The following is a 27481-nucleotide window of genomic DNA, read 5'->3' on the forward strand; positions in this document are numbered from 1 at the left end:
TAATTTGACCCCTTAGATATGCTTTTAACAACTCCCACACAGTAGAGTGAGACAAGTCAGGGGTGCAGTTGATCTGTAAAAAGAGATCAATGTGAGTTGATATGTATTTTTTAAAGGCACTACAGGATCGTAGTAGTGGGTCAAGTCGCCACGTGCATTATGACACAGTACTGTCAAGAAAGTGGATATCTAGCTGGACAGCGCTATAGATTGACATAATGATGCTGGGATATTGGCTATTAGTTACAAAAAGAAGAATTCTATTTTCCAGCAGGAAAAAGTCAATTCTAGAGTATGAGCGGTGGACTGGAGGGAAAAAAAGGGAGTACTGTTTAACCTCTCTTGGATAGGGGGCACTATTTTCACGTCTGGATGAAAAGCGTGCCCAAAGTAAACTGCCTGCTACTCATGCCCAGAAGCTAGGATATGCACATAATTGGTAGATTTGGATGGAAAACACTCTAAAGTTTCCAAAACTGTTAAAATAATGTATGTGAGTATAACAGAACTGAAATGGCAGGCAAAAACTGAGGAAAATCCATCCATGAAGTGCTATTATTTTGAAATGGGTGTTTTTCCAACCATATAAATGGTTATGACCCAGATTGCGTTCCTTATGGCTTCCACTAGCTGTGAACAGTCTTTAGACATTGTTTCAGGCCTTTATTCTAAAAAATTAGGGAGAATGAGCAGTTTCAATGAGAGGCCAGTGGAAAGTCCCCAACCTGTTTGGTGCGCAATCCTTTAGAGGGCGCCTTTTGTTGTTTTTCTTTAACATTGAAGACGCTATTGTCCGGTTGAAATATTGATTATTTAGGCTAAAAACAACCTGAGGATTGATTATAAACATCGTTTGACATGTTTCTATGAACTTTACTGATACTATTTGGAATTTTCATCTGCCTCTTGTGACCGCATTTGCCATTAGATTACTGAACAAAACGCGCCAACAAAATTGAGGTTTTTGGATATAAAGAGGGACTTTATCGAACAAAACAAACATTTATTGTGTAACCGGGAGTCTTGTGAGTAACCATACGAAGCTCATAAAAGGTAAGTGATTCATTTTATTGCTATTTCTGACTTTCGTGACTAATCTACTTGGCTGCTAACTGTTTGTAATGTTTTGTGTGCTGAGCGCTGTCCTCAGATAATCGCATGGTATGCTTTCGCCGTAAAGCCTTTTTGAAATCTGACACGGCGGCTGGATTAACAACAAGTTAAGCTTTATTTTGATGTATTGCACTTGTGATTTCATGAAAGTTTAATATTTATAGAATTTGGCGCTCTGCCATTTCACTGGATGTTGGCCAGGTTTGACACTAAAGTCCCACCTATCCATAAGAAGTTAACTCTAGGATAGGTGACCTGACCAACATCCATTGAAAGTGCAGGGCGCCAAATTCAAAATATAGAATTGTAAATATTTAACAATATTGCATGTGTATTTTCAAGATGTAAAAATAAAGCTTAACTTTATTTAAGGCTCAAAATGGCCAGAAACAAAACTTTCTTCTGATACTTGTCAGTCTATTCTTGTTCTGAGAAATGAAGGCTATTCCATGCAAGAAATTGCCAAGAAACTGAAGATCTCGTACAAGGCTGTGTACTACTCTCTTCATAGAACAGCGCAAACTGGCTCTAACCAGAATAGAAAGAGGTGGGAGGCCCCGGTGCACAACTGAACAAGAGGACAAGTACATTAGTGTCTAGTTTGAGAAACAGACGCCTCAAGTCCTCAACTGGCAGCTTCATTAAATAGTACCCGCAAAACACCAGTCTCAACATCAACAGTGAAGAGGTGACTCTGGGATGCTGGCCTTCTAGGCAGAATTCCTCTGTCCAGTGTCTGTGTTCTTTTGCCCATCTTAATCTTACATTTTTATTGGCCAGTCTGAGATGGCTTTTTCTTTGCAACTCTGCCTAGAAGGCCAGCATCACGTCTAGTGCAGGGTCATAGTATGAGCCCAAAATGGCTAGTTAGTATTATGTCACCTGTCCTCCTGTGGATGTATGTGCGTGACAATATATTCTTTGGCCTTGGTTGGGTCTAAGAATGTCTTCTGCTCGCCGGTGGGAGTAGTGATCTTCAGTATAGCTGGGTAAAGAATGCCTAACTTAGTGTCCAGACAGCGGTGTAGGAGCCCCTTCACCTCGTTGAAGACTGACCTCTTCTTCATGACTACCGCCGTGTAGTCCAGGTAAATGCGAATATCCTGGCCATTGTGGGTGATGGGAGCCGCTCGCGTTGTCTTAGGGATGACATCCTCCTCCTGAAGGTAGTGGCATTTAACTACTATGGGTCTGGGCGGCTCCCCATTCTTCGGTGCGAACTGTATGCTTCTGTACTCCCTGTCAAGGGTGGGGGCGTAATCGAGGCCTAGAATTTCCTGTAGCAGTTTAGCTATGGACAGGGTAGGCCGCATTCCGCCTACGGTCTCGAGTCCCTCTCTCACGCCAAAAATGTGACAGTTCCCCCGGCACTGTCTGTTCTCGAGGTCTTCAACCTTGGAAGAGAGTTTGACGACATCTGATTATAGCCGGATGACTTGCTCTTCCATTGTCACCACTTTGTCTGAGTAAATATTTGCGCCATATTCCAGGCTATTAAAACGGGTGTCATGTCTCGTCAAGTCTTCGTTAACGGAGTTGATCTTTATGTATACCTCGGTGGCGAGAATAGCTATTTGTGCGGATAGGTCAGTGGATAGTGACTCCACCTTATCCAGCCCAGTCTGTTCAGATTTAATGATTGCCGCCATTACCATGGCTAGGTCGGGGATCAGAGTCCGTGTCAGGTGAGCCCACGGCCGTTGTTGTCTCGACATTTTACGATTTAAAAGAAAAAGAATTTCAGGGAAAAAAAGCCAGATTAGTAAATTGGGTTCGATTCCATATTAAACGTTACAAAATGAACACGGTGGCGGAGGTGTTGGTCAAGTATTAATAGTAAATTGTTCACCCTAGATTGGTGCACAGATCCAGGGCGTCTTCACATGTTGCTGCTCACCAGCGCTTCCCAGTATTTTGTTTTTTTCTGTATTTCTTACATTATTAGCCCAGAATTATTTTGGGTGTTATTACATACAGCTGGAAAGGACTCTTGGATATCAGAGCGGCGGTAACTCACTGTCTCTCACTGTTCAAATAAACCTACCATTTAAAATTATAGACTGATCATTTCTTTGTCAGTGGGCAAACGTACAAAATCAGCAGGGGATCAAATACTTTTTTCCCTCACTGTACCCATGTAAGAATGCTGTTCATTGACTACAGCTCAGCATTTAACACCATAGTATCCTCCAAGCTCATCGTTAATCTCGGAGCCCTGGGTCTGAACCCCGCCCTGTGCAACTGGGTCCTGGACTTCCTGACGGGCCACCCCAAGGTGGTGAAGGTAGGAAACATCACCTCCACTCCGCTGATCCTCAACATAGGGGACACACAAGGGTGCGTGCTCAGCTTCCTCCTGTACTCCCTGTTCACCCATGACTACGTGGCCACGCACGCCTCCAACTAAATCATCAAGTTTGCAGACGACACTACAGTAGTAGGCCTGATTACCAACAATGATGAGACAGCCTACAGGGAGGAGGTGAGGGCCTTGGGAGTGTGGTGCCAGGAAAATAACCTCTCACTCAACGTCAACAAAACAAAGGAGCTGATCGTGGACTTCAGGAAACAGCAGAGGGAGCAGCCCCCTATCCACATCGACGGTACCGCAGTGGACAAGGTGGAAAGCTTCAAGTTCCTCGGGGTACACATCACTGACAAACTGAAGTGGTTCACCCACACAGACAGTGTGGTGAAGAAGGCGCAACAGCACCTCTTCAACCTCATGAGGCTGAAGAAATTTGCCTTGGCAAATCTAAAACCCTGACAAACTTTTACAGATGCACAATTGAGAGCATTCTGTCGGGCTGTATCACCAGCTGGTATGCCAACTACACCGCACGCAATCACAGGGCTCTCCAAAGGGTGGTGTGGTCTTTCCCAACACATCACCGGGGCAAACTACCTGTCCTCCTGGACCCCTGCAGCACCCGATGTCACAGGAAGGCCAAAAAGACCAAGGACAACAACCACCCGAGCCACTGCCTGTTAACCCCGCTATCATCCAGAAGGCGAGGTCAGTACAGGTGCATCAAAGCTGGGACTGAGAGACTGAAGAACAGCTTCTATCTCAAGGCCATCAGACTGTTAACCTCTCTAGGGTCGGCGGGACGAAATCGTCCCACCTACATAACAGCCAGTGGAATCCTGTGGCGCGTTATTCAAATACCTTAGAAATGCTATTACTTCAATTTCTCAAGCATATGACTATTTTACACCATTTTAAAGACAAGACTCTCGTTAATCTAACCACACTGTGCGATTTCAAAAAGGCTTTACAACGAAAGCAAAACATTAGATTATGTCAGCAGAGTACCCAGCCAGAAATAATCAGACACCCATTTTTCAAGCTAGCATATAATGTCACAAAAACCCAGAAGACAGCTAAATGCAGCACTAACCTTTGATCTTCATCAGATGACACACCTAGGACATTATGTTATACAATACATGCATGTTTTGTTCAATCAAGTTCATATTTGTATCAAAAAACTGCTTTTTACATTAGCATGTGACGTTCAGAACTAGCATACCCCCCGCAAACTTCCGGTGAATTTACTAAATTACTCACGATAAACGTTCACAAAAAGCATAACAATTATTTTAAGAATTATAGATACAGAACTCCTCTATGCACTCTATGTCCGATTTTAAAATAGCTTTTCGGTGAAAGCACATTTTGCAATATTCTAAGTAGATAGCCCGGCATCACAGGGCTAGCTATTTAGACACCCAGCAAGTTTAGCACTCACCAAAGTCAGATTTACTATAAGAAAAATGTTATTACCTTTGGTGTTCTTCGTCAGAATGCACTCCCAGGACTTCTACTTCAATAACAAATGTTGGTTTGGTCCCAAATAATCCATAGTTATATCCAAACAGCGGCGTTTTGTTCGTGCGTTCAAGACACTATCCGAAAGGGTAAAGAAGGGTGACGAGCACGACGCATTTCGTGACAAAAAAATTCTAAATATTCCATTACCGTACTTCGAAGCATGTCAACCTCTGTTTAAAATCAATTTTTATGCCATTTTTCTCGTAAAAAAGCGATAATATTCCGACCGGGAATCTGCGTTTAGGTAAAAAGACGAAAGAAAATAAAGCATGGGGTCGACTCGTGCACGCGCCCAAGTCCATTGTCCTCTGATCGGCCACTTGTCAAAAGCGCAAATGTGTTTCAGCCTGGGGCTGCCTCGATATCATTCAGCTTTTTCCCGGGCTCTGAGAGCCTATGGGAGCCGTAGGAAGTGTCACATTACAGCAAAGATCCTCAGTCTTCAATAAACAGAGACAAGAAGAACAAGATCTTGTCAGAGAGGGCACTTCCTGTAAGGAATCTTCTCAGGTTTTTGCCTGCCATATGAGTTCTGTTATACTCACAGACACCATTCAAACAGTTTTAGAAACTTTAGGGTGTTTTCTATCCAAAGCCAATAATTATATGCATATTCTAGTTACTGGGCAGGAGTAGTAACCAGATTAAATCGGGTACGTTTTTTATCCGGCCGTGTCAATACTGCCCCCTACCCCCAACAGGTTAAATAGCCATCATTAGCACCTTAGAGGCTGCTGCCCTATATACATAGACTTGAAATCACTGGCCACTTTAATGTTTATATATATATATATATTAAACCACATTTTGCATTACTCATCTCATATGTATATACTGTATTCTATACTATTCTACTGTATTTTAGTCTATGCCGCTCCGACATTGCTCGTCCAAATATTTATATATTCTTAATTCTTTTACTTTAGATTTGTGTGTATTGTTAGATATTATTGCACTGTTGGAGCTAGAACACAAGCATTTCGCTACACCCGCAATAACATCTGTTAAACATATGTTTGTGACCAATAAAATGTGATTTGTAATGATGATCGTGCTGTTTTTAATCGGTTTCTTGATATGCAAACACGTGTCAGGTGGATGGAGTATCTCGGTAAATGAGAAATGCTCGCTAACAGGGATGTAAACAAATTTGTACACAACATTTTAGAGAAATAAGCCATTTGTGCATATGGAACATTTGTGGGATCTTTTATTTCAGCTCATGGAACATGGGACCAACACTTCTTTCGCATTTAAAAAAAAGAAGTATTTTATTAAGAGAACATTTTCCACATTAGTCATTTTGTGGAGTAGGTTGTTGTAGATCATTAGAACATGCTAATTTATTCCCTTGTTTAGATTTACATTTTAAGACAGAAAATGTTAAGACTATGCAAGGGGTGTGTAGACTTTCCCTAGCGACTATCTTCCTTGTGTGACCTCTCCAGACAGGATAGCGTGCAGTCAGTTTGCAACGGGATCATTTCCTTTTGATCCCTTACAGCGTGAGTCAGAAGCGCATTGACTTTTTCAATTTAGACTCATTTACGCAAATATAACTAATGTAAATGTTTTTTGTTTTTTTTCTAACATATGTTCTTATACTGTCCTTTGCAACTCCCTGTCAGGTGTGGTAGACGATTCAGTTGCTCAACTACTTTCCAATGACTTAGCTTTCATCATAGCTGGTCTGTCAATGATCACTTATTGATGTCAGTAGTTAAATCCACTTCAATCAGTGTAGATGAGGTGTGTTCCTAATGTTTTGTACACTCGGTGTATATTCTATTCTAGAACATATTGGAAGTTGTAAACAATGTTTGTTCATTTTTAAATGGTCGGTCCAAGCTTTGCTTCTGTACCTCTAAAATGGACCACTATAACATGCAGCACGAATCCAGGGTTCATTTGAATACTTTTAACAAATCCTAATTTTCTTTGATGTAATCACTGATCTGACATGTCTGGATTGGTGAAAACTAAGAGGTGGTACCCTTGCTTTCACCCATTCAATTCTTTTGTATCAGTGATTGCCTCAAGGAGGGGAAGAAAGAGGGAAGCATTATAAATGTATATTTTTGACTTTTGTTGAACAGATGGAGATGGAGGATGACAATGGGGAAAGATGGAGATGTGTCATATGACAGTAGGCCAGATTCTAACCTATGCCGACATTGTAGACATGTGCTGGAGACAGGCTTTACCACTAGAGCACCAGGCCACAGAGGGAAGCATTTTAACAGTTTCGAAGAGGGCTGACTAATACTTTGGACCTATGCTTTCCTCTGTTTTTGTAGGTGAGTCAGGGGAATGTCCCTGGCATCGAGACTGCCTCACTGGCCATGGACACAGAGGAGGGGGTGGAGGTGGTGTGGAACGAAGTGCAGTTCTCTGATAAGAAGGTCTTCAAATCTCACGAGGTATCTTTTTGATAATCCTTTCCTGATTTTTTTTTTTTTAATTTATTTTTAAATAAAAAAAATGTATAGGCACTATCTGGTTAAAAAGTGTCAAAGAGTGATATGGATAACCGGCTTCGAGTGCTCATGGGGCGGCAGGTAACCTAGTGGTTAGAGCGTTGGGCCAGTAACCGAAAGGTTGTGAGATCGAATCCCTGAGCTGACAAGGTGAAAGTCTGTCGTTCTGAACAAGGCAGTTAACCCACTGTTCCAAGGCTGTCATTGTAAATAAGAATTTGTTATTTAACTCACTTGCCTAGTTAAATAAAGGTAATAGAACATTTTCAGAAGTGTGGGTCTTCATGGTTGTTTGTCTTGCAGGATCGAATGAGGGAGATGTTTGAGAGCCTGATGCACGTAGATCACCCCAACATTGTCAAGTTCCATAAGTACTGGCTGGACACCAGGGAGAGTCGGGCGAGGGTGAGGGACATGAGCACGCATGACCCTGGTCTCTCACTCACTCACTCACTCACATACATACATACATACATACATACATACATACATACATACATACATACATACATACATACATACATACATACATACTCACAGGTAACCAGTACATACTGTACACAGGAACAAACCGTCAGCGTCCTGGAGAAGTAATTCCCCTCCTTTCTTTAAAAAGTAAATTCAAAACGGCTTGTGAATTTCAATGACTATAGTATATGGATATATAATTTTACACTTTTTGGATAAACAAGGTTTTCCAAGAACACTGATGTCCCCCCCCCTCCACTCATTATATCTCCATGTCGATCTCCGAACTCAGGTGATCTTCATCACAGAGTACATGTCATCAGGCAGTCTCAAGCAGTTCTTAAAGAAAACAAAGAAAAACCACAAGACCATGAATGTCAAGGTGAGTCCATTCCATAGAGAATGATAAGAGGCCTCTAATGACCAAAAGGCTGAGGGCTTCCACCATTTTAAAGTAGTCAAGTGGGTGGGTAATTCCTATCGGTAGCCTCAATGACGTTACCCAGGCTGTCAGATCTATCATCTCTATGGTCCATTCCCACTCGTCTTCCTCCTCCCCCACCAAACCTCAACTGGGAATAGCGCCATCTAGTGTTTGGCTTTAAAACTACCACAACATATAGAATTTAGAAGGTTTCTCGTAGTCACTTATCCTGTATTTGTCTCTGGATGCATTCCAGACCACCCGCTAAGCAGTCGCGCTGCACATACTAACCAATTCAAATGCTCTGCAGCAGGGCATCCGATTGCACCAGTAGGTTAAACACTTATCCAGACGGTGTGAGATTTTGTTGCATGACTGCAATGTAGACGGCCTGGAACGAGGCCACTGTTTTTGTATCTATGTAACAGTCATTCAGTAAAGCTATGTTTGCATATTTCTGTCTCTCTGCTTACGTGTGGTCGGTTTTTAGGCTTGGAAGCGATGGTGCACTCAGATTCTGTCAGCTCTGAGGTAAGAAACCCGGCACCATTCAACCTGTCACTCAAAACTCTCGCAAACCAGATGCCACGATTTTATTTTTTTTATTTACTGATAGCCAGGGGCACACTCCAGCACTCAGACATAATTTACAAACAAAACATTTGTGTTTAGTGAGTCCACCAGATCAGATGAAGTAGGGATGACCAGGGATTTTCTCTTTTAAGTGCGTGAATTAGACGATTTTCCTGTCCAGCTAAGCATTCAAAGGGAAATTGTATTGAGTTAAAAAGTACATTTATTTTCCTCAGGAATGTAGTGAAGTAAAAGTAGTCAAAAATATAAAAAGTAAAGTACACATACCTGAAAAAAATACTTAAGAAGTACTTTAAAGTATGTTTACTTAAGTACTTTACGCCACATGGTCACGAGGAAAAACGAAGATGGCGGCTCCACAAAGCAGTATCCCAGCAGGTTAAGTGGAGGATCTGGCTGCCATGTTTACATTTGTTTCTTAAATTGTATTATATTTAACTACTATACATGAACAACTTCAACATCAAGCTGAACGATGTGAAACTGTTTCTCCTGTAGAAGATTTATGAAGTAGATTTATACACAGCACATGACAAGACATAATATATTACTGACATTGATTTTAACACAGGACAGAAATCACACGCACGCAAAAAGGTTAGTTTTAATATTAATGTGAATTTATGTCCGCAGTTATCTGCATTCCTGCCACCCGCCCATAGTCCATGGCAACTTGACGTGTGACACCATCTTTATCCAGCACAACGGACTCATCAAGATCGGCTCGGGTATGTGGTCTACAGGGCAAGGAGAAGAAAAACAGAGTCCCAGTACGCCACTGTTTTCCCTGACGCTAGTTGGATTTAAAAGCATAGGAAATGCTATGCTTTTAAAACCATCAGAGGTAGTGCACAAGTGGACACTTGTAGGGAAAAGATTGGAGAATTACAACGCAGGTGTTTATCTAATCACCAAAAAACAACGGTAATAAGAGACGGCTGTTACTAACGTACCCCTCTAACAGACCTACAGTGATATCACATTCTATTAAGTTGAATGGGGATTACAGTACCAGTCAAAAAAAAATATATATATATATATATATATATACACAGTACCAGTCAAAAGTTTGGACACAACTCATTGAAGGGTTTTTCTTTTCTTTGTACTATTTTCTACATTGTAGAATAATAGTGAAGACATCAAAACTATATAAAATAACACATATGGAATCATGTAGTAACCAAAAAAAGTGTTCAACAAATCTAAATATATTTTAGATTCTTCAAAGTAGCCACCCTTTGGGCTCATCAGACCAAAGGACAGATTTCCACCAGTCTGTCCATTGCTCATGTTTCTTGGCCCAAACAAGACTCTTCTTATTGGTGTCCTTTTGGTAGTGGTTTCTTTGTAGCAATTTGACCAGTCTCCTCTAAACAGTTGATGTTGAAATGTGTCTGTTACTTGAACTCTAAAGCATTTATTTGGGCTGCAATTTCTGAAGCTGGCAACTTTAATGATCTTATCCTCTGCAGCAGAGGTAACTCTGGGTCTTCCTTTCCTGTGGTCAGTCCTCATGAGAGTTTCATCAGGGCACTTGTTGATTTTTGCGACTGCACTTGAAGAAACTTTAAAAGTTCTTAAGTAAAGTATTGATGGACTGTTGTTTCTCTGCTTATTTGAGCTGTTCTTGCCATAATATGGACTTAGCCCAATTTTGTAAAAGACCATCTTCTGTATACCACCCCTACCTTGTCACAACACAACTGATTGGCTCAAATGCATTAAGAAGGAAATATATTCCACTAACTAATTGATATGCATTCCAGGTGACTACCTCATGAAGCTGGTTTAGAGAATGCCAAGTGTGTGCAAAGCTGTCATCAAGGAAAAGGGTGGCTGGCTACTTTGAAGAATCTCCTAAAAATATATTTTGACTTGTTTAACACTTTTTTTTGGTTACTAGATGATTCCATATGTGTTATTTCATAGTTTTGATGTCTTCGCTATTATTCTACGTTGTAAAAAATTAAGAAAAACCCTTGAATGAGTAGGTGTGTCCAAACTTTTGACTGGTACTATATATAATTTAATAAATACGTGACTTTTCCTCAGTTTTTCTCTTGGGGCATGATCATTTGTTTGAATTCTCCGTGTCTTTCTGTTTTATTTACAGTGTGGCATAGGCTGTTTGTCAATGGTAAGAATCCTATTTGTCACTGTTTCCCCCCCCCCTCTAGTCTACAATCCACTACTAATTTAGGAACTAAATTCTGTTGTGGTTTATGTTCTCAAGACTACCCTTCACTTGGTCAACAAAAAAACTCTGTTTTTTTAGATAACCTATTAAACTGTTGAAGAGCAGTTGCGAATATAATCTGTTTTCGAGAGTGTGAACTTATTTTTTTTGTCTGTTTGTCCCATTCCTAGTTTTCCCAGAGGCGATCTACGGAAATGTGCAGCATCATCGGGATGATGAAACGAACCAGCACTATTTTGCTCCTGAATACGGCTGTAAGTGTGTATCTCCCATCTTTCTTACTCTCCCTTTAACTCCATCTACTCCTCATGCATTTGATGTAGCTCTTATTTTGGCTCGTGTGTATGAACAATACTCCACCACCTATTCTGCTTTCTCTTATGATAATTTAGTTAACTTTAATAACAAATGAAGGGCAACCATTGATGCCATAGCTCCAGTAAAGTTGAAAAAGGACACATCCAAAAGGAGAGCCCTTTGGATGAGTGAGGAAACTGATACATTAAAGAGAAATTACAGAAAGGCAGAGCGGACGTGGAGAAAGTCAAAGTTGCAGGTCCATTATGATATTCTGAGAGAGCAACTTGACATGTATAACAACAGAATTATGAATGCCAGACAGGCTCATTTTACTAACTTGATCACTATTAATCAGAGTAATTAGAGTGCTCTTCTCCACCATTGATGGCCTGATAAATCTTATGCCCGCAAACCTATGTGTACTTTCCTCCACATCTAAATGTGATGAGTTTGCAGCATATTTCAGAGATACCCAGCCTAATGTTGGTGATCAGTAAAGCAAAACCTGATGAGAAGGCACTATGGATTTATTACCCCTGGTTGACACAGACATGCTCAGGAAAGTGATATCACATCTTAAGCCTTCTCGATCCTATCCCCAACACCTTCAAAACAGTTTTTAATAGTATATCTGAAGAAATGTAAGCTATTGTTAATCACTCCCTGTTCATAGCAGTTTTTAGTGCAGTGAGGAAAGTGCATATGTTAAAAACTCGTTCTGAAGAAAAGCAATCTGTACTGAACCAAAATATTAACGCAACATTCAACAATTTCAATGATTTTACTGAGTTACAGTTCATATAAGGAAATCAGTCAATTGAAACATTCATTAGGCCCTAATCTATGGATTTCACATGACTGGACAGGTGTGCAGCCATGGGTGGGCCTGGGAGAGCATAGGCCCATCAATTTGGGAGCCAGAACCAACCAATCCGAATTAGTTTTTCTCCACAAAAGGGCTTTATTACAGACAGAAATACTCCTCAGTTTCATCAGCCGTCTGATGACTGGTCTCAGATGATCTCACAGGTTAAGGAGCCAGATGTGAAGGTCCCAGGCTAGTGTCGTTACACGTGGTCTGCGATTGTAAGGCCTGCCAAACTGCCAAATTCTCTAAAACAACATTGGAGGCTGCATTGTGTTGTGTGGCCTTTTATTTTCCCCAGCACAAGGTGCACCTGTGTAACGATCATGCTGTTGAATCAGCTTCTTGAAATGCCACACCTGTCAGGTGTATGGATTATCTTGTCAAAGGAGAAATGCTCAGTAACAGGGATAGAAATTAATGTGCACAACATTTTTGAGAATTAAGCTTTTTGAGTGTAAGGAACATTTCTGGGATATTTTATTTCAACTCATGAAACATGGGACCAACACTTAATTTTTTTAATTGAACCTTTATTTAACGAGGCAAGTCAGTAAATAAGAATGTGTTCTTTACTATGACGGCCTACACTGGCCAAACCTGGACAACACTGGGCCAATTGTGTGCCGCCCCAATCACGGTCAGTTGTGATACAGCCTGGATATAAACTTACATGCTGCGTTTTATTTTTGTTCAGTAAAGAGTCTAATGCTCTTAGCAATCTCCAACCTTCCATTATTAAGCAAACTTGGTGTTCAAACAGCAGTCACTTTTTTTTTTCTTATTTTTTTTTTACAATTACAATCTGGTTTTCATGCCCAACACGGAGACCGCCTTAGTTAAAGTGGTAAATTATCTTAGCCATCAGACGCCAAACAGCTCTCTGTCCTTGTACTCTTAGATTTAAGTGCTGCATTCGACACTGTTGACCATGATGTCCTTCTGGGCAGACTGTGGAGACATGGTTTGGCCTCTCCAGTCCAGTTCTAAATTGGTTTAGAACTGGGGTTTTTTCACCCTTGGTGAACATAACTCAGAGAAAATACATTCCACAAGGTTCTATTTCCGGTACTGAGTCCGGTGCTGTTCAGTTTATATATGTTAACCCTTGGCAGCGTTATCAGAAAGCACAGCATTGATTTTCACTGCTACGTAGACAATACACAACTTTACATTTCTGTGTCACCAGAGGATTTTAGCTCCATGGATAAATTATTAGACTGGATTGGTGATGTAAATAAAGGGGTGGCTCACAACTTCCTCCAGCTAAATTAAGACAAGACCGAGGTACTTATTGTTGGAGCCAAAGCACAGAGGGAGAATCTAGCCACACATTATAATTCACGGACAAGAAACCTAGGTGTTATTTTACATTCCGAGCTAAATTTCAAATCACAATTTAGGAATGTGACAGCTTTTTACCACCTGAGGAACATTGCCAATGTGCATCTGTTTCTCTCAGGCTGACAGAGACTCATCCATGCTTTTATTACAAGCAGGCTTGACTACTACTGTAATGCTCTCCTGTCTGGTCTACCCAAGAAAGCCATTGGTCAACTGCAAAACATACAGAATGCTGCAGCACGGGTACTGACCAAGACCAGACGGAGAGCACACATTACACCGGTTTTAAGGTCTCTGCACTGTGACTGCCTGTGAGTTTTAGAATACATTTTAAGATTATTCTATTGGATTTTAAATCAATCCACCATTGTGCACCCCAACACATGTCAGACATGCTTTTAAGTTATGTACTCAGTAGGTCCCTCAGGTCCTCTTGCACTGGCCTTTTAACTATCCCAAAGCCTCGTACCAAGAGGCATGGAGAGGCAGCATTTAGTTACTATGCCCCCAGCCTCTGGAATAGCCTGCCAGAGAACCTGAGGGGAGCTGAAACTGTGGACATATTTAAAAGAGATCTTAAAACACACCTCTTTAGCTTTGCTTTTCCTTAGGGTGCTTTTTAGTCGTTCAGTTTTTATTATTTTAGTTTTTTATCGTCTATGCTTGTGTAGTAAATATTATTTTTCCTGTGAAGGGCATTGCGTTGGATTCCATGTCTGAAATGTGCTATATAAATAAAGCTTGGTTTGATTTTGTCATATTTTATATGCTTTGTTTTGTAAATTGTTTTTGTGTAGTGTACATTGAGCTGTCTTCAAATTGTGTAATTCAGACAAAGGGTCTCTAAATAACCTTTTCTTTTTCCTTCTCCCCTTGTCTCTCTGTCTCATGCTCTCTCTGTGTCTCTGTCTCTCTCCTACACTATTCTGTTTTAGTGGCTGAGGATGTTTGCTCTATTGACATCTTCGCCTTTGGCATATGTACCCTGGAGGTAAGACAAAACAATCCGGGGTGAAGTTTCCCCCTAGGTACAGATTTAGGATCAGCGTCTAGGGTGAACTTCACTCTACGCCGACACAAACACTTTCTCTTACAGTGTTCCAATAATAAACAACCAAATACCCTTTAGATACTTTTGGTCATGTAGTGTATGTGGACACCTGCTCATTGTCGAACATCTCATTCCAAAATCGCGGGCATTAATATGGAGTTGGTCCCTCCCACCCCCCTTTTGCTGCTATAACAGCTTCCACTCTTCTGGGAAGGCTTTCCACTAGATGTTGGAACATTGCTGCGGGGACTTGCTTCCATTCAGCCACAAGAGAATTGGTGGTGTTGGGCGATTTAGGCCTGGCTCGCAGTCGCCATTCCAATTCATCCGAAAGGTGTTCAATAGGGTTGAGGTCAGGGCTCTGTGCAGGCCAGTCAAGTTCTTCCACACCGATCTCGACAAACTATTTATTTTTAAAATCTTTTTTTTCTCCCCAATATCGTGATTACGTTCTTGTCTCATCGCTGCAACCCCCCCCCCAACGGGCTCGGGAGATGCGAAGGTCGAGTCATGCGTTCTGAGAAACATGCCCGCGCTGCGTCCTGAGAAACATGCCCGCCATGCGTCCTGAGAAACATGCCCGCCATGCGTCCTGAGAAACATGCCCGCCATGCGTCCTGAGAAACATGCCCGCCATGCGTCCTGAGAAACATGCCCGCTGCGTCCTGAGAACATGCGCGCCCTGAGAAACATGCCCGCTGCGTCCTGAGAAACATGCCCGCTGCGTCCTGAGAAACATGCCCGCTGCGTCCTGAGAAACATGCCCGCGCTGCGTCCTGAGAAACATGCCCGCGCTGCGTCCTGAGAAACATGCCCGCGCTGCGTCCTGAGAAACATGCCCGCGCTGCGTCCTGAGAAACATGCCCGCGCTGCGTCCTGAGAAACATGCCCGCGCTGCGTCCTGAGAAACATGCCGCGCTGCGTCCTGAGAAACATGCCCGCGTGCGTCCCTGAGAAACATGCCCGGCGCTGCCCTGAGAAACATGCCGCGCTGCGTCCTGAGAAACATGCCCGCGCTGCGTGCCCTGAGAAACATGCCCGCGCTGCGTGCCCTGAGAAACATGCCCGCTCGCCCTGAGAAACATGCCCGCTCGCTGCCCTGAGAAACATGCCCGCGCTGCGTCCTGAGAAACATGCCCGCGCTGCGTCCTGAGAAACATGCCCGCGCTGCGTCCTGAGAAACATGCCCGCGCTTCTTAACACCGCCAATAGAAATTGTAATGTTTTTTGTAGCCGTCTATTTACCACCACAAACTGACGCTGGCACTAAGACCGCACTCAAGCAGCTGTATAAGGCCATAAGCAAAAAAGAAAATGTTCATCCAGAAGTGGTGCTCCTAGTGGCCGGGGACTTTAATGCAGGCAAACTTAAATCTGTTTTACCTCATTTCTACCAGCATTTCACATGTGCAACCAGAGGGAAAATAACTCTAGACCACCTTTACTCCACACACAGACACCAACAAAGCTCCCTCGCCCTCCATTTGGAAAATCTGACCATAATTCTATCCTCCTGATTCAGGCATACGAGCAAAAACTAAAGCAGGAAGTACCAGTGACTCGCTCAATACGGAAGTGGTCAGATGATGCGGATGCTTCGCATCAGGACTATTTTGCTAGCACAGACTGGAATATGTTCTGAGATTCATCCAATGGCATTAAGGAGTATACCACCTCAGTCATCGGCTTCATCAATAAGTGTATCAATGACGTCATCCCCACAGTGACCGTACGTACATATCCCAACCAGAAGCCATGGATTACAGGCAACATCCACACCGAGCTAAAGGCTAGAGCTACCGCTTTCAAAGATTGGGACACTAATCAGGACGCTTATAAGAAGTTCCACTATACTCTCAGATGAACCATCAAACAGGCAAAGCATCAATACAGGACTAAGATTGGATCCTACTATACCGGCTCTGACGCTCATCGACGGGGCAGGGCTTGCAAACGATTACGGACTACAAAGGGAAACCCAGCTGCGAGCTGCCAGTGATGCGAGCCTACCAGATGGGCTAAATGCCTTTTTTTATGCTCGCTTCGAGGCAAGCAACACTGAAACATGCATGAGAGCACCAGCTGTTCCGGACAACTGTGTGATCACGCTCTCTGTAGCTGATGTAAGACCTTTAAACAGGTCAACATTCAGACGGATTACCAGGACGTGTATTCAGAGCATGGGTGGATCAACTGGCAAGTGTCTTCACTGACATTTTCAACCTCTTCCTGACTGAGTCTGTAATACCTATGTTTCAAGCAGACCACCATAGTCCCTGTGTCCAAGAAAGTGAAGGTAACCTGCCTAAATGACTAACGCTCTGTAGCACTCACGTCTGTAGCCATGAAGTGCTTTGAAGGGCTCATATTAACACCATCATCCCAGAAACACTAGACCCACTCCAATTTGCATACCGCCCCAACAGATCCACAGATGACACAATCTCAATTGCACTTCACACTGACCTTTCCCACCTGGACAAAAGGAACACCTATGTGAGAATGATTTTCATTGACTACAGCTCAGCGTTCAACACCATAGTGCCCACAAAGCTAATCATAAAGCTCAGGACACTGGGACTAAACACCTCCCTCTGCCACTGGATCCTGGACTTCCTGACAGGCTGCCCCCAGGTGGTAAAGGTAGGCCACAGCACATCTGCAACGCTGATCCTCATCATGGGGGCCACACAGGGGTGCGTCCTGAGTCCCTTCCTGTACTCCCTGTTCACCCACAACTGTGTGGCCACGCACGACTCCAACGCCATCAAGTTTGCTGGCGACACAACGGTGGTAGACCTGATCACCGACTATGTTGAGACAGCCTATAGGGAGGAGGTAAGAGACAACCTCTCCCTCAATGTGAGCAAGACAAAGGAAATGATCATGGACTACAGGAAAACGAGGGCCAAACACACCCCCATTCACATCAACAGGGCTGTAGTGGAGTGGGTTGAGCGTTTCAAAGTTCCTTGGTGTCCACATCACCAATGAACTATCATGGTCCAAACACAACAAAGTTGTGAAGACGGCACAACACCTTTTCCCCTCAGGAGACTGAAAATAGTTGACATGTTTCCCCAGATCCTCAAAGTTATACAGCTGTACCATCGAGAGCATCCTGACCGGTTGCATCACTGCCTGGTATGGCAACTGCTCAGCATCTGCCCGTAAGGCGCTGCAGAGGGTAGTGCATACGGCCCAATACATCACTAGGGCCAAGCTTCCTGTAATCCAGGACCTATATAGTAGGCGGTGTCAAAGGAAAGCCCATAAAATAGTCAGACTCCAGTCACCCAAGTCATAGACTGTTTTCTCTGCTACCGCATAGCAAGCAGTAACGGAGCGCCAAGTCTAGGTCCAAAAGGCTCCTCAACAGCTTCTACCCCCAAGCCATAAGACTGAACAATTAATAAAATGGCCACCCAGACTATTTACTTTGACCCCCACTTTGTTTTTACATTGCTGCTACTCTGTTTTATCTATACATAGTCACTTTACCCCTCCCTACATGTAGAAATTACCTCAACTAACCTGTACTCCCGCCTATTGACTCAGTACCGGTATCCCCTGTATATAGCCTTATTGTTATTTTTATGTATTTTTTACTTTTGTTTATTTAGTAAATATTTTCTTAACTGCATTTTTGTTTAAGGGCTTGTAAGTAAGCATTTCACTGTAAGGTCTACACCTGTTGTATTCGGCGCATGTGACAAAACATTTCATTTGACTTACAGTTGACCGGGGCAGCTCAAGCAGGGCAGAAATTTGACAAACTGACTTGTTGGAAAGGTGACATCCTATGGCGGTGCCACGTTGAAAGTCACTGAGCTCTTCCGTAAGGCCATTCTACTGCCAATGTTTGTCCATGGAGATTGCATGGCTGTGTGCTCGATTTTATACACCTGTCAGCAATGATTGTGGCTGAAATAGCTGAATCCACTAATTTGAGGGGTGTCCACATCATTTTGTGTGTGATATAGTGTATGTCACAGATGTTAATTGAAACCCATATTTATATTATGTTCAATAGACACGAAACAGGAAAAAAACATTCTGTTTTACCTGAACTCGTCTGATAAGCCGTTCTCATTTTCCGATTAAAAATGTTTCTCCTTTTTTTTTTTTTTTTGCCTACTGATGCATAATATTAATCACAAATGCAAAATAAGGGTCGTGTTCATTAGGTACCAAACGGCAGAAAACGGACTGAAAGAGGGAGGGACAATCTAGTCTTGTTCATTATAATAAGACCCGCCCATTTTAGCTTTCTGTTTTACCGTTGTGTTGTCGTAATTAACACGAACCAGCACATTTTGTTTTGTCCTCCCCAACTTTAGATGGCAGTGTTGGAGATCCAGGCCAACGGGGACACTGTGGTATCCAAAGAGGCTATAACCAACACCGCCCAGTCTTTAGAGGACCCGCTCATAAAGGCAAGTCGCACAGGAGTAGTGGGCATACGCAATGATGGCGGCGTGCCTAAAGTTAGTCATTTCCCACAGGGCAAAACCTGGTTGCTTTCATATTAGTTATTTTATGACTTCATATTTACATTTGAGTCATATTTACACAAGCGCCGTGCTCTACCTACTGAGCCACATGGGACCATATACTGGTTGTATACCAGTGGAGACTGCTGAGGGGAGGACGGCTCATAATAAAGGCTGAAATGGAGTATAATTGCTGGAATGGAGTGAATATAATGGAATTAAACACATGAAAACAACAATGTAGTTGATTCCATTTACTCCATTCCATTATTATGAGCCGCCCTTCGCTCAGAAGCCTCCACTGTTGTATACTGCTTGTATTCGAATGTTTTTTTTGTAAATGGATTTTTCTGGTTATTAAAAAGACATTAACAGCACGTCTAAAAAGACGCTAACAAAACGTATACAACCGGTGTGACCAGATAAAAACCAATAATGACATCTTTCACATGACGTCTTGTCATGAAAAACTATGTCTTAACCAACTGTTAGAATCAGGTAATCTGGCTATGTGACGTCATCTCAACCAGAAAACGTCATTAAGGTGCCATGTGCCAAATTCTGCCTGCTGGGTTAGTGCTACATTAGCTGGTATATTCCCTTCACCTTGCAACGCTCACTTATTTCAGCAGTTGAACGCGCACAACATAGATTCTTCATTTTTTCGCTTCAGTAAAATGGTTGCTTCCGCCAGGATGCCAGCATTATCCCAAAAGTAAATTAAGAAGACACACTGCCGGTGTGCAATGACTTTAACCACTGGGTGTTCATTCTGGAAAAATTGGGATTAATAACCAATAATTATGGAATATTAGAATCTCCAGTTATACAACTCCTTGGGATTCATTGTACTGTAGTGGTAAATGTGTGAAGGAAAGTTAGCAGCTGCTACAATACTATAGTACATTGAGTCAAACTGTCGGTGTGTCATCTTCGTCAGTCACTGAAGCCACGTTTCTCTCTAATTCCCATGACACATTTCTTCCTTCCGACCAAGTGTTTGTAGTAACTCGGTGAAAGATGACAGGCCGTTTTATATAAGCACATTGTAGGAAAGATGTCAGCAGCCGTAATGCTATATTTTACGTTACTCGTCATCTTTTCTCAATCACCAGAGGCTATGGTTCCTTCTAATTACCCAGTTCCTCTAAATACCCAATTCCTCTGTAAAAACTCACGGACGATTTTATTAAAGCTCAAACAAAGTTTATTCACCCAAAGGGTCAGACAGCTGAACAGACAAAGACATATATTCACAAAAGTACTGGTATTTAATCCTTTCTCCTATGCCGAGTCTCCTCCGTACACATCTGAACAGCCAATACACCTCTGTTGCTAGACAGAACTTTAGTGATATCTGTTCTTCCTCACTTCATCTGACCTGATTTTTCTGCCCAAATTCCTTACTACTCCCAAACTCACAGCTGTCCTGTTGACTTGTACCAGACTGTGGCCATTTTCCTTCCCATAGGATCCCTGATGTCTAACAGTGACATGAATTAGGGTATTTAATATTTTCAAGTTTAGAAGTCAGAACCCATCAGCACTAAATCGCGCCATGGCCTATTCTAGTAGTAGTGTTACCGCCCCTGGACCACATATGAAGGCAGTGGTTCGATCCGTGTTCCACCACTCACTTTGTTTTCCTGTCCTCTCCCCATCTACATATCTATCCTTAATCAATCAATCAATAAAGCTTGGAAATGCATTTTATTTATATATATATATATATATATATATATATATATATATATATAACACAGTATAGTGCATTCGGAAAGCCTTATTCTAAAATTGGTTTAAATTGGGGGGGTTTTCCCGTCAATCTACACACAATACCCTATAATAAGAACTGGAAATATGACATTTACATAAGTATTCAGACCCTTTACCCTTGAAGCAGCTTTGGCAGCGATTACAGCCTTGAGTCTTCTTGGGTATGACGCTACAAGCTTGGCACACATGTATTTGGAGTTTTTCCCCATTCTTCTCTACGGATCCTCCCAAGCTCTGTCAGGTTGGATGGGGAGTGTCGCTGCACAGCTATTTTCAGGTCTCTACGGAGATGTTAGATCGTATTCAAGTCCGGACTCTGGCTGGGCCACTCAAGGACATTCAGAGACTTGTCCTGAAGCCACTCCTGCGTTGTCTTGGCTGTGTGCTTAGGGTCAATGTCCTGTTGGAAGGTGATCCTTCACCCCAGTCTGAGGTCCTGAGCGCTCTGGAGCAGGTTTTTTATCAAGGATTTCTCTGTACTTTGCTCCGTTCATCTTTCCCTCGATCCTGACTAGTCTCTCAGTCCCTGCCACTGAAAAAGCATGACGCTGCCACCACCATGCTTCACCGTTGGGATGGTGCCAGGTTTCCTCCAGACATGACACTTGGCATTCAGGCCAAAGAGTATATCTTGGTTTCATCAGACCAGAGAATCTTTTTTCTCATGGTCTGCGAGTATTTAGGTGCCTTTTGGCAAACTCCAAGCTGGCTGTGATGTGCCTTTTACTGAGGAGTGGCTTCCATCTAGCCACTACCATAAAGGCCTGATTTCATGGAGTGATGCAGAGATGGTTGTCCTTCTGGAAGATTCTCCCATCTCCACAGAGGAACTCTGCAGCTTTGTCAGAGTGACCATCGGGTTCTTGGTCACCTCCCTGACCAAGACCCTTCTGCCCTGATTGCTCAGTTTGGATGGGCGGCCAGCTCTGGGAAGAGTCTTGGTGGTTCTAAACTTCTTCCATTTAAGAATGATGGAGGCCACTGTGTTCTTGGGGATCTTCAATGCTGCAGAAATGTTTTTGTACCCTTCCCCCAGATCTGTGCCTTGACACAATCCTGTCTTAGAGCGTTACAGACAATTCCTTCGACCTCATGGCTTGGTTTTTGCGCTTACATGCACTGTCAGGTGTGTGTGCCTTTCCAAATCATGTCCAATCAATTGAGTTTACAACAGGTGGACTCCAATCAAGTTGTAGAAACATCTCAAGGATGCTCAATAGAAACAGAATGCACGTGAGCTTAATTTCGAGTCTCCGAGCAAAGGGTTTGAATACTTATGTAAATAAGGTATTTTCGTTTTTTATAAATTAGATTATTTAAAAAAATTAATAATGTAAACACCTGTTTTTGCTTTGGCATTATGGGGTATTGTGTGTAGATTGATGAGGGGAAAACATTTATTCAATACATTTTAGAATAAGGCTGTAACGTAGCAAAATGTAGAAAAAGTGAAGGGGTCTGAATACTTTCAGAATGCACTGTATATTTAAAAATCACCACGTTCCACACAATTCCACCCATGGTGGTAGTAACTCTCTATGCACCTCCCTTTCCCTCGTCTGTTACAGGAGTTCACCCAGTCATGTGTACGCATGGACGCCAAAAAGAGACCCACGGCCCATGACCTGCTGTTTCACAGGGTTCTGTTTGAGGTGCACTCTCTTAAGCTGCTGGCTGCCCACTGCTTTATCAACTATCAGTGTGAGTAATGTCACATCAGAGAGGTACATTTAGATTCCTGACACAATTGGTCAGAAAACATCCCCTTTTTGCCATTTGCCCCATACTGAAAGTTGAATGCAAATGTGACCATCTCTTTTCAGTCTTATGTTCTAAAATTTGAATTGAATTATTATTATTTTTTACATTGGATTAAAGTACAGACTCAGTGCTTCAAAATGGCATATCATACACTGTATTTGGAAGAAACATGGGGGAGTAATGTTGCTTTAAAAATGTATAATATTTTCACAAAATGTATTCTTTAACCAAATTGCCAAAATGGATTCTCTGAACATTCTCACCAAGTTAGGCAAACCATTAACACTATGACATTTTAAAAATACTTTTATTTTTTTATTTTATTGAATATTCGAAACATACAATATACTTGCAGTGAAGCCGCTCAACAACTACACCACACCAGTCATCCAACAGATTCCCGTTCAGAGAGACACACAGAAGCATCCAGGGTCAATGCCCTGCTCAAGGGCATGTTGACCGATCTACCACCAGGCCAAAAAACGTGAACAAGATCCCCCCCCCCCCCACCCACAGTTCCCCAATAGCTGTCCCTCAACCATGTTTGTGTGTGTGTATGCATGCATGTACAAACACCTGCACGGCATCAGCCTCAGGCAAACCGGCATTAGTAGTAAAAACACTTCCACTTAGTGTCATTCAAATGTACTTTTTATTATCATTTTTTTTTTTAAACTTTTATCTTAGAATGATGGTCAATCTCTCCGCTCCCAATTGTCTCCAATTCCACATGAGATGAGATAAGGGAGGTAAAGGCAAAAAAGGCCATGGTGGCAAAGTAAATACAATATAGCAAGTAAAAACACTGGAATGGTAGATTTGTAGTGGAAGAAAGTGCTAGGTAGAAATAATGGGGTGCAAAGGAGCAAAATAAATAAATTAATAAATACAGTATGGGAAGAGGTAGTTGTTTGGGCTAAATTATAGATGGGCTATGTACAGGTGCAGTGAGCTGCTCTGACAGCTGGTGCTTAAAGCTAGTGAGGGAGATAAGTGTTTCCAGTTTCAGAGATTTTTGTAGTTCGTTCCAGTCATTGGCAGCAGAGAACAAGGAGGAATTGGCTTTGGGGGTGACCAGAGAGATATACCTGCTGGAGCGCGTGCTACGGGTGGGTGCTGCTATGGTGACCAGTGAGCTGAGATAAGGCGGGGCTTTATCTAGCAGGGTCTTGTAGATGACCTGGAGCCAGTGGGTATGGCGACGAGTATGAAGCGAGGGCCAGCCAACGAGAGCGTACAGGTCGCAGTGGTGGGTAGTATATGGGTTGTTTACAAATATGCATAAGCCGGCCCCCCTTGTCTTACCAGACACCGCTGTTCTATCCTGCCGATACAGCGTATAACCGGTCAGCTGTATGTTGATAATGTCGTCGTCCAGCCACGACTCTGAAGCATAAGATATTACAGTTTTAAAGTCCCGTTGGTAGTTTAATCTTCCTCGTAGTTTGTTGATTTTATTTTCCAATGACTGCATGTTAGCAAATAGAACGGATGCCAGTGGGGGTTTATTTGATCGCCTACAAATTCTCAGAAGGCAGCCCGTCCTCCGTCTTCTCTTCATGCAAATGATGGATTTGGGCCTGTTCCCAGGAAAGCAGTATGCCGTTCACGTCGGGCTCGTCAGACTCGTTAAAGGAAGAAAAAAAAAAAAAATCTTCTGCCAGTTCGTGGTGAGTAATCGCTGTTCTGATATCCAGAAGTTATTTTCGGTCATAAGAGACTGTAGCAGCAACATTATGTACAGATTAAGTTGCAAAAAAAACACATTCGGTTAGGAGCGTGTAAAACGTCAACCATCTTCTCTGGCGCCATGATGGCTATATATGTGTAACAATAGCTAGCTATGAAAAATGACTTTTTGATATAGTTGAGAGAATAACGCATGTTCATGTAGCTATTTTGGCATTTTAACTGTAGACTCTTACCGGTGTATGGATTATGATGATTCACAGCAGACAAACACTTTCAAAATAATCCTTCCCACTCAGCTTCAACCAGTCCAGAGTGCTTTTGCCACAGAAGACAAAGCTGTGTCGATACCAGCAGCAGTATTCAGGACAAAACAAAGCATGTTGTCCATGATGAAAATATGAGTAAATCCTATGGATCGTTCAAATATCTGTGGTAGCAGAGAGCAGGAAGTGCCATTTGACAGAAGACTTGCGTGACAGAATGGACCCTCTTGTGAATGTCCCAGCCCACTCATTAGCTCAACCATTCATGATGGCTAGGCAAGATTTTGTCTTAACAACTTTGTGATTTCACATTTTATTTATATTTACAGACTACATATGAGTTTTTTTTATTACGTCACATAAGTTGACATGCTCAAAAAAGGCACTTTGCTAAAAAATGTCAAATGCCTCTCCTGTGAAGTGACGTCTATCGTGCACACCCAGCTTTGTCTATCGTGCACACCCAAATTTGTCTATCGTGCACACCCAAATTTGTCTATCGTGCACACCCAGCTTTCTGAAACGGTTCACAAATACATTGTGAATCTGGATATTTTTGTTTGATTTTGTTACTTAGTCCACTGTGAATACAATCCCACATTTTTATTTTTCAGGTTAGGAGTCCAATATCCCTTTGACACTGTCACGTTAAAGTTGAAGTTTTCTCTTCTAGAGGTCAAGCCAATAAAAATAAATAAAATCTCCATATTAATCACATAATGGTAGTCTTAAATGCACTTCCTCTTTTAACAGATCAGCTTCATGATAACTGCCTTGAAGAGAAGACCAGGACTTTCGACCCCAGTGGTGTGATGGCTGAGATCAAGCATGGGGACCGGCCCGGGGTGGAGATCAAGTAAGGATGGAGAAAAACCTGTCCCCGGGCAGAGACCCCAAGGTCTGTTTGATTGAGGTGATTTGTTGATGTTATTACTCATGCTGTCCCATTTCTCATCGTTTCCTAAAGGTACTCGAATGTTTCGCCGCTAGAACTGGACAAATTTCTGGAGGACGTAAAGTAAGTGTGGGCGTTGGAGGACAGATTTGGGCAAAAGGTCATTGGATTTAATTTAGTTGATAATTAAAAGTAGAAGGCTGCTCCAGCCGGAGATTACATTACATAAAGTACCAGTCAAAAGTTTGGACACCTACTCATTCAAGGGTTTTTCTGTATTTTTACTGCCAAGAGTGTGCAAAGCTGTCATCAAGGCAAATGGTGGCTACTTTGAAGAATCTCAAATATAAATATATTTAGATTTGTTTAATACTTTTTTTGGTTACTACATGATTCCATATGTGTTATTTCATAGTGTTGATGTCTTCACTATTATTCTACAATGTAGAATACAGTAAAAATAAAGAAAAACCCTGGAATGAGTAGGTGTCCAAACCTTTGACTGGTACTATATACAGTTGAAGTCCGAAGTTTACATACACTTAGGTTGGAGTCATTAAAACTTGTTTTTCAACCACTCCACAAATTTCTTGTTAACAAACTATAGCTTTGGCAAGTTGGTTAGGAAATCTACTTTGTGCATGACAAGTAATTTTTCCAACCATTGTTTACAGACAGATTATTTCACTGTATCACAATTCCATTGGGTCAGAAGTTTACATACACTAAGCTGACTGTGCCTTTAAACAGCTTGGAAAATTTCTGAAACTGATGTCATGGCTTTATTGACATCATTTGAGTCAATTGGAGGTGTACCTGTGGATGTATTTCAAGGCCTACCTTCAAACTCAGTGCCTCTTTGCTTGACATCATGGGAAAATCAAAAGATATCAGCCAAGACCTTAGAAAGATCTCCAAGTCTGGTTCATCCTTGGGAGCAATTTCCAAACACCTGAAGGTACCACGTTCATCTGTACAAATAATAGTACGCAAGTAAAAACACCATGGGACCATACAGCTGTCCTACCGCTCAGGAAGGAGACGCGTTCTGTCTCCTGGAGATGACCGTACTTTGGTGAGAGAAGTACAAATCAATCCCAGAACAACAGCAAAGGACCCTGTGAATATGCTGAAGAAAACGGGTACAAAAGTATCTATATCCACAGTAAAACGAGTCCTATATCGACATAACCTGAAAGGCCGCTCAGCAAGGAGGAAGCTACTGCTCCAAAACCGCCATAAAAAAGCCAGACTACGGTTTGCAACTGCACATGGGGACAAAGATCGTACTTTTTTGAGAAATGTCCTCTGGTCTGATGAAACAAAAATTGAAGTGTTTGGCCATAATGACCATCATTATGTTTGGAGGAAAAAGGGGGAGGCTTGCAAGCTGAAGAACACCATCCCAACCGTGAAACACGGGGGTGGCAGCATCATGTTGTGGGGGTGCTTTGCTGCAGGAGGGACTGGTGCACTTCACAAAATAGATGGCATCACGAGGAGGGAAAATTATGTGGATATATTGAAGCAACATCTTAAGACATCAGTCAGGAAGTTAAAGCTTGGTCACAAATGGATCTTCCAAATGGACAATGACCCCAAGCATACTTCCAAATTTGTGGCAAAATAGCTTAAGGACAACAAAGTCAAGGTATTGGAGTGGCCATCACAAAGCCCTGACCTCAATCTCATAGAAAATTTGTGGGTAGAAGTGAAAAAGCGTGTGCAATCAAGGAGGCCTACAAACCTAACTGTTACCCCAGCTCTGTCAGGAGGAATGGGACAAAATTCACCCTACTTATTGTGGGGAACTTGTGGAAGGCTACCCAAAACGTTTGACCCAAGTTAAGCAATTTAAAGGCAATGCTACCAAATACTAATTGAGTGTATGTAAACTTCTGACCCACTGGGAATGTGATGAAAGAAATAA

At 42.3% G+C, this 27481-nt stretch overlaps 1 protein-coding gene across 2 annotated transcripts in view; it reads left to right on the top strand.

Moving 5' to 3' along the window:
- LOC106597174 (nuclear receptor-binding protein 2) overlaps positions 1-27481 on the top strand; it is a 56168-nt gene that overhangs the window by 19265 nt on the left and 9422 nt on the right. Inside the window, exons 2-13 of one of the 2 annotated variants that reach the window (XM_014188402.2) lie at positions 7246-7368; positions 7729-7830; positions 8186-8275; positions 8808-8848; positions 9545-9639; positions 11028-11051; positions 11282-11365; positions 14556-14611; positions 19012-19107; positions 22509-22641; positions 25410-25512; positions 25624-25674. In XM_014188402.2, coding sequence (XP_014043877.1) covers positions 7246-7368; positions 7729-7830; positions 8186-8275; positions 8808-8848; positions 9545-9639; positions 11028-11051; positions 11282-11365; positions 14556-14611; positions 19012-19107; positions 22509-22641; positions 25410-25512; positions 25624-25674 — 998 coding nt within the window. The remainder of the gene's footprint in view (positions 1-7245; positions 7369-7728; positions 7831-8185; positions 8276-8807; positions 8849-9544; positions 9640-11027; positions 11052-11281; positions 11366-14555; positions 14612-19011; positions 19108-22508; positions 22642-25409; positions 25513-25623; positions 25675-27481) is intronic. The other variant, XM_014188406.2, reaches the window with a different exon arrangement.

This window comes from Salmo salar, chromosome ssa03, assembly GCF_905237065.1.
Source record: "Salmo salar chromosome ssa03, Ssal_v3.1, whole genome shotgun sequence".
Taxonomy (NCBI): Eukaryota; Metazoa; Chordata; class Actinopteri; order Salmoniformes; family Salmonidae; genus Salmo; species Salmo salar.